At 39.3% G+C, this 15,654-nt stretch overlaps 2 protein-coding genes across 2 annotated transcripts in view; both read left to right on the plus strand.

Annotated features, from left to right (window-relative positions):
• The window catches only part of DDIT4L (DNA damage inducible transcript 4 like), a 382,966-nt gene that overhangs the window by 148,871 nt on the left and 218,441 nt on the right, over positions 1–15,654 (plus strand). The gene's annotated exons all lie outside the window — the stretch shown is intronic.
• EMCN (endomucin) overlaps positions 1–15,654 on the plus strand; it is a 113,340-nt gene that overhangs the window by 65,118 nt on the left and 32,568 nt on the right. The window contains 1 exon segment of the mRNA XM_008267566.5: positions 6,206–6,244. Within this exon segment, the coding sequence (XP_008265788.3) occupies positions 6,206–6,244 (39 nt within the window).

The following is a 15,654-nucleotide window of genomic DNA, read 5'->3' on the forward strand; positions in this document are numbered from 1 at the left end:
TTAAGGAAATGTGAGCCTGTTGACTTAATCAGCAAGTTAATTTACTCACAAGGAGTATTTTGGAAGAGCACCTGTGTGCCTGACATTCTTCTTCATTGTGGGAAATATTTATAAACTAGACAGATAGTGCCATCATGGAATTTGCCTCCTAGTGGATAAAAAAGATAATAAACAAACATTAATACCTTGTTATCAAATAGCCGCATTCTAAACAATATAAAAAAGATGAGTAAAGAAAATAATCAAGGGATGGTGATGGCAGTGTCAATTCTCCATCAGGACTTAAGGAAGCCCTCTCTGAACAAGTGGCATTTGGGGGAAAAAACTAAATGGAGTGAGGGGGTTAACATGTGGATATCTGGGGAGTTCAGAGAAGAGGAAACACAACGTGCTTAGGGGTTGTTATGTGGATGGATTAGGTTGTTTGGATGATGGAGAGGAGGCCCCTGTGTTTGGGGGTGGGACAATGGAGGGAAGAAGAGGCAGTAGTAGATAGCATCAGAGCAGGAAGCAGTAGCCATTCCATACTGGGCCACGTAAGCTGCGGTGGAGGTCATAGAATTTACTCTAATGGCAAACACAGTGTGAGGCAGGGCTGAGATCAGGGCATGATGCAATCTTGTTTACATTTTCAATGGACCTGAAACTATAAGACTCTTAGAAGAAAACATGGGCGGAAAGCTTTTTGACATTTGTCTGGGCAATGATTTATTTGGATATGACACTTGGAAGGTACGGCGTGGAAAGAAACAAAACTATCGAAAGACAGTAATGTCATCATAGGCCTCCAGTTATCTCTGCAATACTGTGAAATGCTATAATTTTCACTAAGTAAAAAATAGCTAGATGGTATGAGTACAAGATCATTTGATGAAAAACCAAAAGGAGAAGGACACTAGGCAATAAAAACAAATATACAGAAAGTATATATATTAAATTTATCAGCTATTCATAATGTGCACAATGGATTAAAAGAGATTTATAATTTCACCAAAGACATGGAAACAACAGGGGAGACAAAGAACACAATGAAAATATTATAACTTGGGGCCGGCGCTGTGGCACAGTGGGTTAAAGCCTGGCCTGAAGTGCCAGCATCCCATGTGGGCTCTGGTTCTAGTCCCGGCTGCTCCTCTTCCAATCCAGCTCTCTGTTATGGCCTGGGAAAGCGGTGGAAGATGGCCCAAGTCCTTGGGCCCCTGCACCCATGTGGGAGACCCGAAGGAAGCTCTGGCTCCTGGCTTCTGGCTTCGGATCAACACAGCTCCGGCCGTTGTGGCCATCTGAGGAGTGAACCAGCGGATGGAAGACCTCTCTCTCTCTGTCTCTACCACTCTCTGTAACTCTGTCTGTCAAATCAATAAAATAATTCTTTAAAAAAAAAAGAAAAAGAAAATATTATAACTTAACAAATGAAATGTAAGAGCTCACTGGTTGAGCTTAACGTAGCTTAGAGACAAGTGAAAAAAGAATCAGTGTGCTTGAAATATGTCAGAAGAAAATATTCAGAATAAAAAAAAATAATAGATTCATTTAAAAACTTATTAATCTGTTCAAAATAAAGCTTAAAAAGTTATACCTCAGAACAAATAGAAGCAGGGAATAAGATGGCAATGAAATACAACTATATATAAGTAACCATAATGAATCAAGTGTTGATTGTGTAGATATTCTAAGTTTTAAAAGTAGATTGTCAAAATGAACACAACCCAACTATATGATGCTTATAGAAGTCACACAATAGTTGAATTTAAAAGGATAAAGAAACAATATTCACTGAAGCCCACATTAATTAAGGTAAGAAAGACACATTAGTATCATAAAAAGTAGAATTTAAGGCAAAAAACTAAATGGAAATAAACAGGACCTTTTCATGGTACCAAAATACTTAAATTTCCAGGAAAATAAGCCAAGTTAACATGTTTACACATATGATGATATAGTCTGAAAATGTACAAAGTAAAAATTTAATTGGCCAGTGCTGTGGTGTAGCGGGTAAAGCCACCGCCTAGAGTGCCAGCATCCCATATGGGCTCTGGTTCGAGTTCTGGCCGCTCCACTTCTGACCCAGCTCTCTGCTGTGGCCTGGGAAAGCAGTAGAAGATGGCCCAAGTCCTTGGGCCGCTGCATCCATGTGGGAGACCCAGAGGAAGCTCCTGGCTCCTGGCTTTAGATCAGTGCAGCTCCGGCTGTTGCAGCCAGATGGGGAGTGAACCAGCAGATGGAAGACCTCTCTCTCTCTGACTCTCCTCCTTTCTCTGTGTAACTCTGACTTTCAAATAAAATAAATAAATCTTTAAAAAATTTAATGAAAAAGACAAATCCACAATTTTATTGCATGTTTTAGTATACTTGTCTCAGTAGCTGAAAGAACAGTAGATCACAATGACAAAAATTAATCACCATGATTAATGTACATCTGTGGAACACTGTGCCTCACCTAAAGAAAGCAAATTATTTTCAAATAGATAAGCATTTTTTAAGAGATCATAGCCTTAGTGGTAAAGCAAGTCTCACCACATTTTAATAACTTATCAAAATGTGTACAACACTTTACTTAAAGGCAGAGTTACATTGAAATACAGAGCTCTAAATACATTAAGTAGGAAGGGAAAACAATGGTTCAAGTTCAGTTATGTCAAGAATCATCTCACAATAGGTAATATTAAAATATCCACCCTTGCTTTTAAAAAATAGTATGAGTGTACAAATATATGTGCATATTATAATGTTTACATATGAAGCAAATAGAACAAAATATTAAACATTATAGTATCGATGAAGCCTTATTGAACACTTCTTTAAACTTTCCTATATTATTTGAATTATTTTAATATAAAAGACTCCCCCAAAAAGAACCTAGAGAAAAAATAACAATAAAAAACACAAAGAAAATAGAAGGAAGAAAATAATAATTATAAGAATAGGGCTGGCGCCGCGGCTCACTAGGCTAATCCTTCGCCTTGCGGCACCGGCAACCGGGTTCTAGTCCCAGTCAGGGTGCCGGATTCTGTCCCGGTTGCCCCTCTTCCAGGCCAGCTCTCTGCTGTGGCCAGGGAGTGCAGTGGAGGATGGCCCAGGTGCTTGGGCCCTGCACCCCATGGGAGACCAGGATAAGCACCTGGCTCCTGCCATCGGATCAGTGCGGTGCGCCGGCTGCAGCGCGCCAGCCACGGCAGCCATTGGAGGGTGAACCAATGGCAAAAGAAAGACCTTTCTCTCTGTCTCTCTCTCTCACTGTCCACTATGCCTGCCAAAAAAATAAAAATAAAAAATAAAAAAAAAAAGAGGCAAAAAAAAAGAATAGAAAGTAGTCAATTAGAACATACAACAGAGGGCTGGCGCCGCGGCTCAACAGGCTAATCCTCTGCCTTGAGGTGCCGGCACACCGGGTTCTAGTCCCGGTCGGGGCACCGGATTCTGTCCCGGTTGCCCCTCTTCCAGGCCAGCTCTCTGCTATGGCCCAGGAGTGCAGTGGAAGATGGCCCAAGTACTTGGGCCCTGCACCCCATGGGAGACCAGGAGAAGCACCTGGCTTCTGCCTTTGGATCAGCACGGTGCACTGGCCTCAGCACGCCAGCTACGGCGGCCATTGGAGGGTGAACCAACGGCAAAGGAATACCTTTCTCTCTGTCTCTCTCTCTCACTGTCCACTATGCCTGTCAAAAAAAAAAAAAAAAACAACCATACAACAGAGTCAATCAGTAGATGAAATTGTGGTTTTTTTTTTTTAATGTAAAGGCATAGCAATAGAAACCCGAAAGAATGAAACCTCATGAAGATCAAAGAAAAAAAAATGAAGAATTAGTCATCTGTGGACTCAAGGTTTCCAACACACATATAATTGAAGTTCCAGAAGAAGAACTGAGAAATACAAAAAGGAATAAAAGAAGTATTTCTCTAAGGTGATATAAAACCATAAACCCATAGATTCAGGAAGCCCAGTGAGCACCAACTGGAAGAAACAGGAAGGAAACCACACCAAAGCACATCATAATCAAATCATGGAAAGCTGAAGATGAAGGGAAAATTTTAAAAGAAACTGTTGGGGAAAATGACGTATTAAGTAGATCTGAACAAAGACACAACCAACAGCAGAGTCTCCTCAGAAACAATGCATGTCAGAAAAAATGGAGCAGCTTCATTAGCGTGGGAGGTGAAAAGCATGTCACCATAGAATTCTAAAAATATTTTCTGCAGACATTGAAAAGCTGGGAAAACTCATTATCAATAAGACATTCAAGAAGTGAAAAATTATGCCAGATGGAAATTTGAATCTAAATAAAGGTATGAAGATACTGAACATGGCAAAAATATGAGGAAATATAAATGATTTTATACCATGTCAGTCAAACAACAATGGTTAAAATGTTTGTAAAAATAAAAGGTATGAAAATCATACAAACACTAAAATAGGAAAAAGGTAAGGTTAGTATCATAAGAGCAACCATGCAGATATGATAAATCTTAAAAATAATCCAAATGAAGGCAATAAGAGAAGTAAAAAGAACAAAGAGCAGATGGGAAATTTAAGAAAACACCAACAAATATTATCTATTTAGAGCCAATTATAATCTCAGAAAATAAAATGGTTTAAAACATTTCTATTATTAAAGTGATATTGTGAGATTAAAAAGGATGACTCAAGTATATGCAGTATTCATGAAACCCACTTTAAATATAAACTGGTTGTGATAAGAGGGCAGAAGTATATTTTGCAAAAGCTAATTAAAATAAAGATGAGGAGCAGGCAGGTAGCCTAGCAGTTAAGATGCCTACAGCACACATCAGAGTGCCTGGGTTCAATTCCTGCCTCTGGCTTCTGGCTCCTGGCTGCAGGTTCCTGCCAACGCTTTGGTAAGGCTCAAGTAATTGGATTCCTGCTACTCATCTGGGAGACCTGGATTGAGTTCATAGATCCTGGCTCTGGCCTCAGGTCAACCAGTCATTTGTCATTTGCGGAATGAGCCAGTGTGTAAGAGCTCTGTCTCTGTCTCTCTCGTAAAGCTAATTTTCTAGTTAAGAAATGTCTAGATAAAAATAGATTTTAAATAATAATAAATGAATCAAGATAAGCACATGCCAGGTATTAGAGGCATGTATGCATCACATTGAAATTTTGAAGCTTTCTCAGTGAAATAACCAAGTAAGCAGAAAGCTGAAAAAAACCATTAAATATTTTGTCATAACATGTTATAGAATCTTCTATACAATGCTATGATCCCACATTTTAGAAAATGTTAATATATCTGAGTGCTCAGTGAGCTTCAATGCATATTGATTGTGTGTGTGTGTGTGTGAATTGTACCATTTGTCTGTGTCATTTTCACTTATTTGGGGACTTAATCATAACTTTTCTTATATTAGTTCATATAGACAGATACAAGAGGAATCTTCAAGATAATAATATCTTAGTTATATATCATAATTTGACAAAAATGAATAATCTCATACCCAATCTTAAGTATTTTCGAGATTTGCAGAATTTTGTTTTCAAAGTAACAGTTTATTCTCATGTGAAGGCTCTTAGAACATATGATATAATACATTTTTGATGTATGTTATATTTTTTTCAAGATCCATCCATGTCTTAATGCATAGTTATATTTATGTTGTATTTTAGGTTCCTTTAAAATTATCATGTACTTCGAAAGCTGAAACCAAATTCAAATAAAGGATAGACAGAAAGTTGTGTCTGACATAGCCTTTAACTTTTTTCATTCTCAATCAATTCTATCAGCAAGAAAGGTTATGACCTGTTATTGATAAGGGGAACAAAGGATTTTGATTTTCTTTTTATTCTAATCCTCTAAATCTAATAATTATTTTAACTGTGTTTCCAAATGTAACATTTTGCCATGTTCACGTTGGAATGAATTTTACAAGCTTTGCATTTGGGGCAGCTTAGTAGAAGGAAGAACCAGCTATTTTAGTGAAAGAAGATGAGATTTGGAACCAACAGATCTGATTTACAGTCTTGGTCCCTCCTTGAGAAAGTAATTTCATTTCTCTCGCCTAATATTTGCAGATCAGTTGTTCCCTACTCTAAAATTTCGTCTAAGTGTAAAGCCTCATGATATTATAATTTGAAGAAAAATGAATCAGAAATGAACTATCTATATCCACTTACCACCTAAAACAACTATGAGAGCAAATTTTGTATTTGATATTTAATTTTAATGGTTTTTTTTTCTTTACTTTAAAGCTGAGAATCAGAGTTCAAGCAAGACAACAGAAATAATAGGTAAGTCTTTTTGCTTTTCCCTGAGTATAGTCATGGGTAAAATACCCCAAATGAGGCAAAGTAGGTCAACCAGTTTGAGGACACGGCAAAATGATTTGAAAGTAAGTATTCAATGACAACTAAAAATGTTTAGGAGAGCTTGGGTGAAAAAAAGAACATACAAGGACATGCCTGAATGCTGTGAGTGAGGTGAGTGAAGCCACCCTAGAGCATGTTTAATGCCTGTGGGATTGTCCCCTGCCCAGAACTCTGTGTTCTGGGCTGTTATTGTCAGTGTACCCACTGCCGTTCCCAGAAGTACAGAGTGTCTTCTCTGTATTTGGTAACCAAGTCTGGTCCTGGCATCCAAAAAGATGATGGTATAAACCACAGTTAGCAGTCTTCAGTGTTATCATTCCAAGAAGTGTTTGTGTTTCTGCCATTCCTTAGCTTTAAACCAAATGAATTCTGGATGGCAGAGTGAAAGAGATTAGAGAAGACCGGTGGGTGAGTCCGGTGGAGGATGGGGATAGCAAGGTTGACTTTTCCTGTAGTTTTGAAACCAAAATTAAATATTTCTGCCTGATGTGTATAGCAATGTTAAAACTCAGAGGTTTCAGGGCTGGGGCCGTGGCTCACTTGGTTAGTCCTTTGCCCGCAGCGCCGGCATTCCATATGGGTGCCGGGTTCTAGTCCCGGTTGCTCCTCTTCCAGGCCAGCTCTCTGCTGTGGCCCGGGAAGGCAGTGGAGGATGGCCCAGGTGCTTGGGCCCTGCACCCACATGGGAGACCAGAAGAAGCACCTGGCTCCTGGCTTCGGATAGGTGCAGCGCACCAGCTATAGCAGCCATTTTGAGAGTGAACCAATGGAGGGAAGATCTTTCTCTCTGTCTCTCTCTCACTGTCTATAACTGTCAAATAAAAATAAATAAATAAATAAAAACTCAGAGGTTCCAATCCTGGTTACCTTTGGTACAAATCAAATAAAAATGTGAAATAAACTTAGAAATTTTGGAAAATTAAAAAAAAATAAAAACTATGAGTAACTCTAACATCATTTTCACAGCAAGTGTCCCAAATAGTTAGTATCTTAGTCTACCTTCTACCTCTTGTATTATTATATTTCTCACTTTCAATCTTTAACTTCTGCAAGATAATTTCTTTATCTAATAAAGAGTTACTTGTATATTCTCTGTTTTACCACATAACTTTTTTAAATTATTATTTCTATCTTCGTAGTCAAAAAATGGGTATACACAAGCTAGGCAAGACAAAGGCCGTGCATTTAGGCCAAGAGAGCTGACGCTGTCCTGGAGGAGTGCTTCCTCTCTGGTCCGCTGACTGGCTGTTGAGGAAAAGTCAAATATACATAATATAGAGGCAAAGTGGGAAGCTGCCAAGCATTCGGTTTCTTTTAAGAAAGGACTGAAGTAGCCTTCAAGTTGTTTACAAGAATTGTCTTTAACCATGTTATCTATAGTGTATTTTAAAGGGAACTCAACACCCATCTAGGGTATTTTAATTTTGTTTACATAGTTATGTAAACTAGTTAATTTAAGTAGTTATGTAAACTAGTTCTGAAACAGTTAAGGCAAAAACCATTGATTTGAATACTGAACTAAAAAGAAATGAGACTAGTTCGACAAGCTACAAGAAAGATCAGTCTCATTTCTTTACTTTCAAACTTCAGATGAATTTTGTCTTTAAAGAATAAAGCCAAGGTTGGATATTTAGCATTAAGGTTAAGATGATGCTTGGAATGCCCTCTTCCCATATTTACATGCCTGGATTGGAGTCCTGGCTCCTTCGCTTCTGATCCAGCTGCCTGCTAATGCACACCTTGTGGTGTAGCAGGTGATGTCTCAAATGTGTGAGTCCCTCTCACCCACATGAGACTCTGATTAGGTTGTGGGGTTCTAGCTTTGGTCTGGCCTACCCCTGGCAGTTGCAGGCATTTCAGAAGTGAACCAGTGGGAGGAAGATTGTGCGTGTGTGTCCATGTTGTGTCTGTGTCTCTCTGCCTTTAAAATAAAATGAAAATGAATTAAAAAATTGTTTGAAATAAAAGCTACATTCAAATGCTTAACAAATTTATTAGCAGATATTTTTATACATCTGTTAACAACTCTAATCATTTGATTTTTTTTTTCAAATGGAAGACTTCTTTGTGCCTTTATATATTGAATATTTGTCATCAAAAATGTGAAGATAACAAATTTGTGAAGTATACATCCATAGGATCAAGGATAGGCAAACAACTAAAAATGATTACTATTTCTCTTTTAGTTCTTTCACTTACTGTCATACATGTTACTTTATCTCTCTGAATCACAGTGTCTTTAAAGCACAGGGTTACAAATATTTGCTTAACAGCAAAATGAATTAGCGTATATGTAAGTAATGAGCATGTTGCCTCTTTCCTTCTTTGTATATTGTTTATAATTTTCTGAAAATTAATAACTATCCAAATCAAAAACAAAAAATACATCTTCTTTCTTCAACATGGATTTCTATGGAGTTACCAAAAGATAATAAATTTCCATTCACAGTTATTACTAGTTTAGGGAATGCAATTACCTGAAGCTAGTCACATTAGTGACCCAAAAGAAAATTAGGAAAATTTGAGATAAAACTTTTTTGCTTTGCTGTAGAAGTCCAATTAAATCTGAAGGCAGTGGAAATTATGTTAGAACCCCCGCCCCTTTGATATTTTGCTCATAAAGGGAAAGGGAATGCCATTCTGGGTGGTCATGCATACTAGTTATGAAAAATAAAGAACCTGACAAGACTCTAACAATCTTAAAATTCGAGTAGATGTTTGGCCTTGTGGTTATGACTGTGTCCTTCACTGGAATATCTAGATTTGATACCCACTTCTCTCCTGCTAAAGCAGACCCTGGGAGGTAACAACAAGCTCAAGTAGTTGGGCTCCTGTGAGCAATACTTAGAGGTCTGGATTGAGTTTCCATCTCCCAGCTTCAGCCTGGCCCAGGTCTGGCTCTTGTGGGTTTTTGAGGAGTGATCATGTGGATGAGAGCACTCTCTTCTCTTTCCCAAATAAATAAATAAAATATTTTAAAACATAAAAAAACAATTTTAAAGCTAGGAAATTCTCTTGAGAAAGAGGGGGCTTTTGGCACAGCAATTATGATGACTGCATCCCATATCAAGTGCCTGGATTCAAGTCCCAGCTCCTCCACTTCTAATGCAGCTTCCTGCTAATGTGCACCTGGGAGGCAGCAGATGATAACTCAAGCACTTGTGTCCCTGTCAGCCACATGGAAGACACTGATTGAGTTCCATAATGTGGCTTTGGCAGGTGTTCAAAGCATTTGGGAGTGAACCAGGGATTGGAAATGAATCTCTCTCTCTTCCTCTCTCTCTCTTTCTCCCTCTTTCTCTCTCTGAATCTGTACCCCAACTTCCAAATAAAATAAATACAACTTATACATAAAAAAGAAGGCAAGGGTTGTTTTAGCACATTTCTCTTCTCAAACACAGAATTGCACAGGATAGTTAGTATCTTAGGATACCTTCTACCTCTTGTTCAAGGAATTTGAAATGAATTATTAGGCCGGTGCCGCGGCTCACTAGGCTAATCCTCTGCCTTGCGGCACCGGCACACCGGGTTCTAGTCCTGGTCGGGCGCCGGATTCTGTCCCAGTTGCCCCTCTTCCAGGCCAACTCTCTGCTGTGGCCAGGGAGTGCAGTGGAGGATGGCCCAAGTCCTTGGGCCCTGCACCCCATGGGAGAACAGGATAAGTACCTGACTCCTGCCATCGGATCAGCGCGGTGCGCCGGCTGTAGCGGGCTGGCCGCGGCAGCCGTTGGAGGGTGAAGCAATGGCAAAAAGGAAGACCATTCTCTCTGTCTCTCTCTCTCACTGTCCATTCTGCCTGTCAAAAAATAAAAAAAAAGAAATGAATTATTATACTTTTCACTTTTTTTAACTTTTATTTAATGAATATAAATTTCCAAAGTACAGAATATGGATTACAATGGCTTCCCCCCCCCATAACGTCCCTCCAACCCGCAACCCTCCCCTTAACCACTCCCTCTCCCCTTCCATTCATGTCAAGATTCATTTTCGATTCTCTTTATATACAGAAGATCAGTTTAGCATACATTAAGTAAAGATTTCAACAGTTTGCTCCCACACAGAAACATAAAGTGAAAAATACTGTCTGAGTACTAGTATAGCATTAAATCTCAATGTACAGCGCACTAAGGACAAAGATCCTACATGAGGAGTGAGTGCACAGTGACTCCTGTTGTTGACTTAACAAATTGACACTCTTGTTTATGGCATCAGTAATCACCCTAGGCTCTTGTCATGAGCTGCCAAGGCTATGGAAGCCCCCTGAGTTCACTGACTCTGATCATATTTAGACAGGCCATGGTCAAAGTGGAAGTTCTCTCCTCCCTTCAGAGAAAGGTACCTCCTTCTTTGATGACCCATTCTTTCCACTGGGATCTCACTCGCGGAGATCTTTCATTTAGGTTTTTTTTTTCCCCAGAGTGTCTTGGTTTTCCATGCCTGAAATACTCTCATGGGCATTTCAGCCGGATCCACATGCCTTAAGGGCTGATTATGAGGCCAAAGGGCTGTTTAGGACATTTACCATTCTATGGGTCTGCTGTGTATCTCACTTCCCATGTTGGATCATTCTCTCCCTTTTTGATTCTATCAGCTAGTATTTGCAGACACTATTCTTGTTTCTGTGATCCCTTTGGTTCTTAGTCCTATCATTATGATCAATTGTGAACAGAAATTGATCACTGGGACTAGTGAGATGGCATTGGTACATGCCACCTCGATGGGATTGAATTCGAATCCCCTGGTATGTTTCTAACTCTACTGTTTGAGGTAAGTCAGCTTGAGCATGTCCCAAATTGCACATCTCTTCTCTCTCTTATTCCCACTCTTATATTTAACAGCCATCACTTTTCAGTTAAGTTTCAGCACTTAAGAAGAATTGTGTATTGATTACAGTATTCAACCAAAAGTATTAAGTAGAACAAACAAAAAAAAATACTAAGAGGGATAACATATTAAGCTGCTCATCAACAGTCAGGGTGAGGGCTGATCTAGTCACCATTTCTCATAGTGTTCATTTCACTTTATCAGGTTTCCTTTTTGGTGCTCAGTTAGTTGTCACCTATCAGGGAGAACAAGTGGTATTTGTCCCTTTGGGATTGGCTTATTTCACTCAACATAATGTTTTCCAAATTCCTAACAGGGATCACTTTTCAGTTAAAATTTAAACACCTAAGAATAATTGTGTGTTAATTACAGAGTTCAACCAATAGTACTAGAACAAAAAAAATACTAAAATGGATAAAGTATTACATTGTACATCAACAGTCAGGACAAGAGCTGATCAAGTCACTGTTTCTCATAGTGTCCATTTCACTTCAACAAGTTTCCCCTTTGGTGCTCAGTTAGTTTTCACTTTTAATTATTAACTTTTGCAAGCTAATTTCTCTCTAATTAAGAGTTACTTGTATACTCTCTGTTTTATCTTACAATGCTATTTTTTTATTATTTCTATCTTCATAGACTAGAAATGGGCAAGCTAAGCAAGACAAAGCATAAAGACTGTGTGTTCGGACCAGGAGAGCTGACGTTGTCCTAGAGGAGTGTTTCATACTCCTACCATGTATTGTTTATACAACTAATCTGCCACTTACCTTTGCAATATAACCGTGTCCCTCTCTGATAATGAGAGTCTGGAGCAGGCCACACTTTCCCTGTCAGGATGCTCCTGAGTCTGTTGCCATGGCCAGTGCCAGCAACCGTGAGAATGCGTGTTGGTGACTCTTACAAGTAGCCTGTCTACTTCATGCATTTGCATTTGTTCTGATTTCCTATTTCTAGTTGATGGATTTGATGGTATGTAAGTATATCATTGCTTAAGCTCCCCACATCATTTTTAAAAAGAGCCAGTTTATAAGTGAAATTCAAGAAACTATAACACTGTTTGTCTTTCCTTCGTCTTTAGCATGCTGTTTTGCTTGTTGTTTATCCCATGTTTCACATCTCTCAGTTTTTGGGTATGCTTCTCATCTCCCCTAAGATGTACGATCCTTCAGATCCTTCACTGCAATAGCAGCCATGATGCTGTGCAGCGTTTCCTTCAACATCTGGTGGGAGATGCCCAGTAGCTCTCGATTCCTGCTATTGTTGGATGAATGAAAAAAATAAAAAAAAGGCCAGGAAGAATAAGCCTTAAGACACCACCCAATAGAGTGTGCTCTGATGAAAATCACATAAAGAAAATACGTTGAGGAGCGAATGATGAAATGCTGAAATTTCTTTTTTAAAACAGGACATTACTACATCAAATTGCAAGTAGAGACCAGTTTGAATTATTTATAAATCATATGAAACAACTAACAAGTGTTTGATTCAATGGAGTTTAACCTGTTAGGCACATTTACATTAAATGCACACATACCAAAAATAAATGCAGGCAACACAAGGGAAATAAAAATAAAATACAATTTCATTTTCTTTCTTACAATAGAATGTTTAACTCTCTACTGCTTCCCACATTCACCTCCCATTAATATATATGTACCTCATATGATTTTCTCTCAATCTTTCTTTCTAATCTTCATATAATTCATATAATTCTCTACTAGCATTAATCAACTATATCTGTATGTTACATGGGTGCATATTTTAATACTGGGTTAATTTGAAATCCTTCTAGGAATCATAATGTATTTTATAAAAACAACTTGGATATAAATCTGGCATATCCTGATAGGAAAATTAAAATCAATGGTGTTCTGGAAAACCTGGGAAAGGCCCTGTGACAGAGATTTCCTAAGAGAGAATACTGCCAGCTTTATAGTGTAATCCAAGAAACAGACCCAATGGTGAAATTCAGTCTAGACTGGATGCGAATGGAGACTATGCCTTCAAAGATCATTAGAGGATGTTTTACAGCCCTGAAGCGGGCAAGGGGGAGCCTTGTTCATATTCTAAAGCATACTGTGTCAGTGCCTGTGATTCTCCAAATTTATTGAAAGAGAAACCACAGCTGTGTGTTTGCGCACAGCCTAGAGAGGGAATGTGGGTAGTTGAAAAAGGATCAGGATGGAGGTCCAGGAGACCCAGGTGTTATTTATGGTTTAGTTACCAAACATCAGCAAAATCTTAAAAACCTTTTTTAAATCTCCTGAGCCTTAGTTTGGCTACATAAAATAAGAGGTTTGGGCAAGGCAAGATCGGCAAATGGGTGCCCTGAGGCTGCCACTCAGCTCCTCTTATAGCCTTTGCAAATTGATCTATCATATTTTTCTCAGATTCGGCTTCCTAACAGTTCTGAACACGGCATTGCACAGAGTGGCTCCAACCTATTAAGGATGGCACTCAGGCCGGCGCCGCGGCTCACTAGGCTAATCCTCCGCCTAGCGGCGCCGGCACACCGGGTTCTAGTCCTGTTAGGCGTGCCGGATTCTTTCCCGGTTGCCCCTCTTCCAGGCCAGCTCTCTGCTGTGGCCAGGGAGTGCAGTGGAGGATGGCCCAGGTGCTTGGGCCTGCACCCCATGGGAGACCAGGAAAAGCACCTGGCTCCTGGCTCCTGCCATCGGATCAGCGCGGCGCCGGCCGCGGCAGCCAGTGGAGGGTGAACCAACGGCAAGGGAAGACCTTTCTCTCTGTCTCTCTCTCTCACTGTCCACTCTGCCTGTCAAAAAAAAAAAAAAAAAAAAAAAAAAAAAAAGATGGCACTCAAAATGCTGTTCTACCTAAAGAACATATTGCTTCAAGCAACAGGATTCCATGATTCTGTTCATGATTCCTTGGCCTGATAATGTATTTTCTTCCAGAACAAAAGTGCACTTAGACTCCGGTGTTGTGGCAAAGCTAATTAAACTACTGCTTGCAATACCAGCATGCCATATGGAAGTGCCGATCCAAGTCCCAGCTTCTTCATTTTGGATCCAGTTTCTTTGTAATGTGCCTGGGAAGATAGCAGATGATGGTCTAAGTGTTTGGGTCCCTGCCATCCGCATGGATAACTAGGATGGAGTTCCTGATCCCTGATTTTGACCTGGCCCAGACCTAGCTGTAGCAGCCACTTAGGGAATGAATCAGTAGATGGAAGCTCCCCTCCCTCCATCACTCTGCTTTTCATATAAATAAAAATTAAATCTTGTTTTAAACTTAGGGGTAGGTGTTTAGCATGGGTGTTAGGATATCTGGATCCTTTAGCAGTGTCTGTGTTTAAGTCTCAGTCCTGGCTTCTGACTCCAAATTTCTGATAACACATTCCTTGGAATGCAGCAGTAATGGCTCACAAAGTTGGGTTCCTGTTACCTTCTTAAGTGTTAAAGTGATCCTATTAAGTGTTAAAGTGAATATATAGATAGGATTAAGTGTTAAAGTGATCATATAAATAGGAGCAAGTGTCTGGTAATAACAATGGATAGAATTAAAAAAGAGAGAATGTTCCGACATGGGAAGCAGTTCACACAGCAGACTCATAAAATGATAATCACTTTAAGTACCACTCTGACCTCAGATTCAGCCCTTAAGGCATCCTGGTCTGGCTGAAAAGACCATGAGAGCATTTCAGGCATGGAAAGCAAAGACACTGTGGCAAAAAATCTTCTACATGAAGGATCTCTCTGAGTGAGACCCCAGTGGAAAGAAGTGGCCATCAAAGAAGGATGTACTTTTCTCTGAAGGGAGGAGAGAACTTCCGCTTTGCCTATGACTTTGTCTAAATACTGATGGAGTTTGTGGATTCAAAAGGCTTCCATAGCCTAGGCAGCTCATGTCAAGAGGCTCAGGTGGTCTGATGTCATATATAAGAGGATTAATTGTTAAATTAATAACAGGAGTCACTGTGTACTAAGTTCCCATGCAGGACCTCTGTCCTCAATGAGTTGTATTTTGAAAGTTAACTGTAAAATTTGTTCTCAAACAGTTTTGTGCATGTGTGTGCAAATTGCTGAAATCTTACTTAGTATAGAATTGGTCTTCTGTTTACAAAATTAATTGAAAGTGAATCTTAATGGAGAATGGGACTGGGAATGGGAGAGGGAGGAGGAGGAAGGGTGGGAGTGTCGGTGGGAGGGTGAATATGGCGGGAAGAATCACTATATTCCTAAAGTTCTACTTATGAAGTTTGTATTCCTTAAATAAAAGATTTCTTTGGGAAAAACTTCAAAAAGTTCATGGAAAATGGAATTAAATGATGTTTATTTTTATGTCTGTATATGCAAACATAAAAGTAAACTGCAGGTATAGGGCTCAAATTTTTTTTGTCTGAAATCTGGTCATTTTCTTTACCAGATCTTGCTCCAAGTCCTTGGATAGAAGTAGTTGCACTTCAAACTGCCATATCCGACTTGCCAAAACAAATAACTAAAAAATTAAATACTCAAGGTTGCTAGGTAGCGAACAGAATTTAACTC

This window comes from Oryctolagus cuniculus, chromosome 8, assembly GCF_051225735.1.
Source record: "Oryctolagus cuniculus isolate XC-2025 breed Fujian yellow rabbit chromosome 8, ASM5122573v1, whole genome shotgun sequence".
NCBI lineage: Eukaryota > Metazoa > Chordata > Mammalia > Lagomorpha > Leporidae > Oryctolagus > Oryctolagus cuniculus.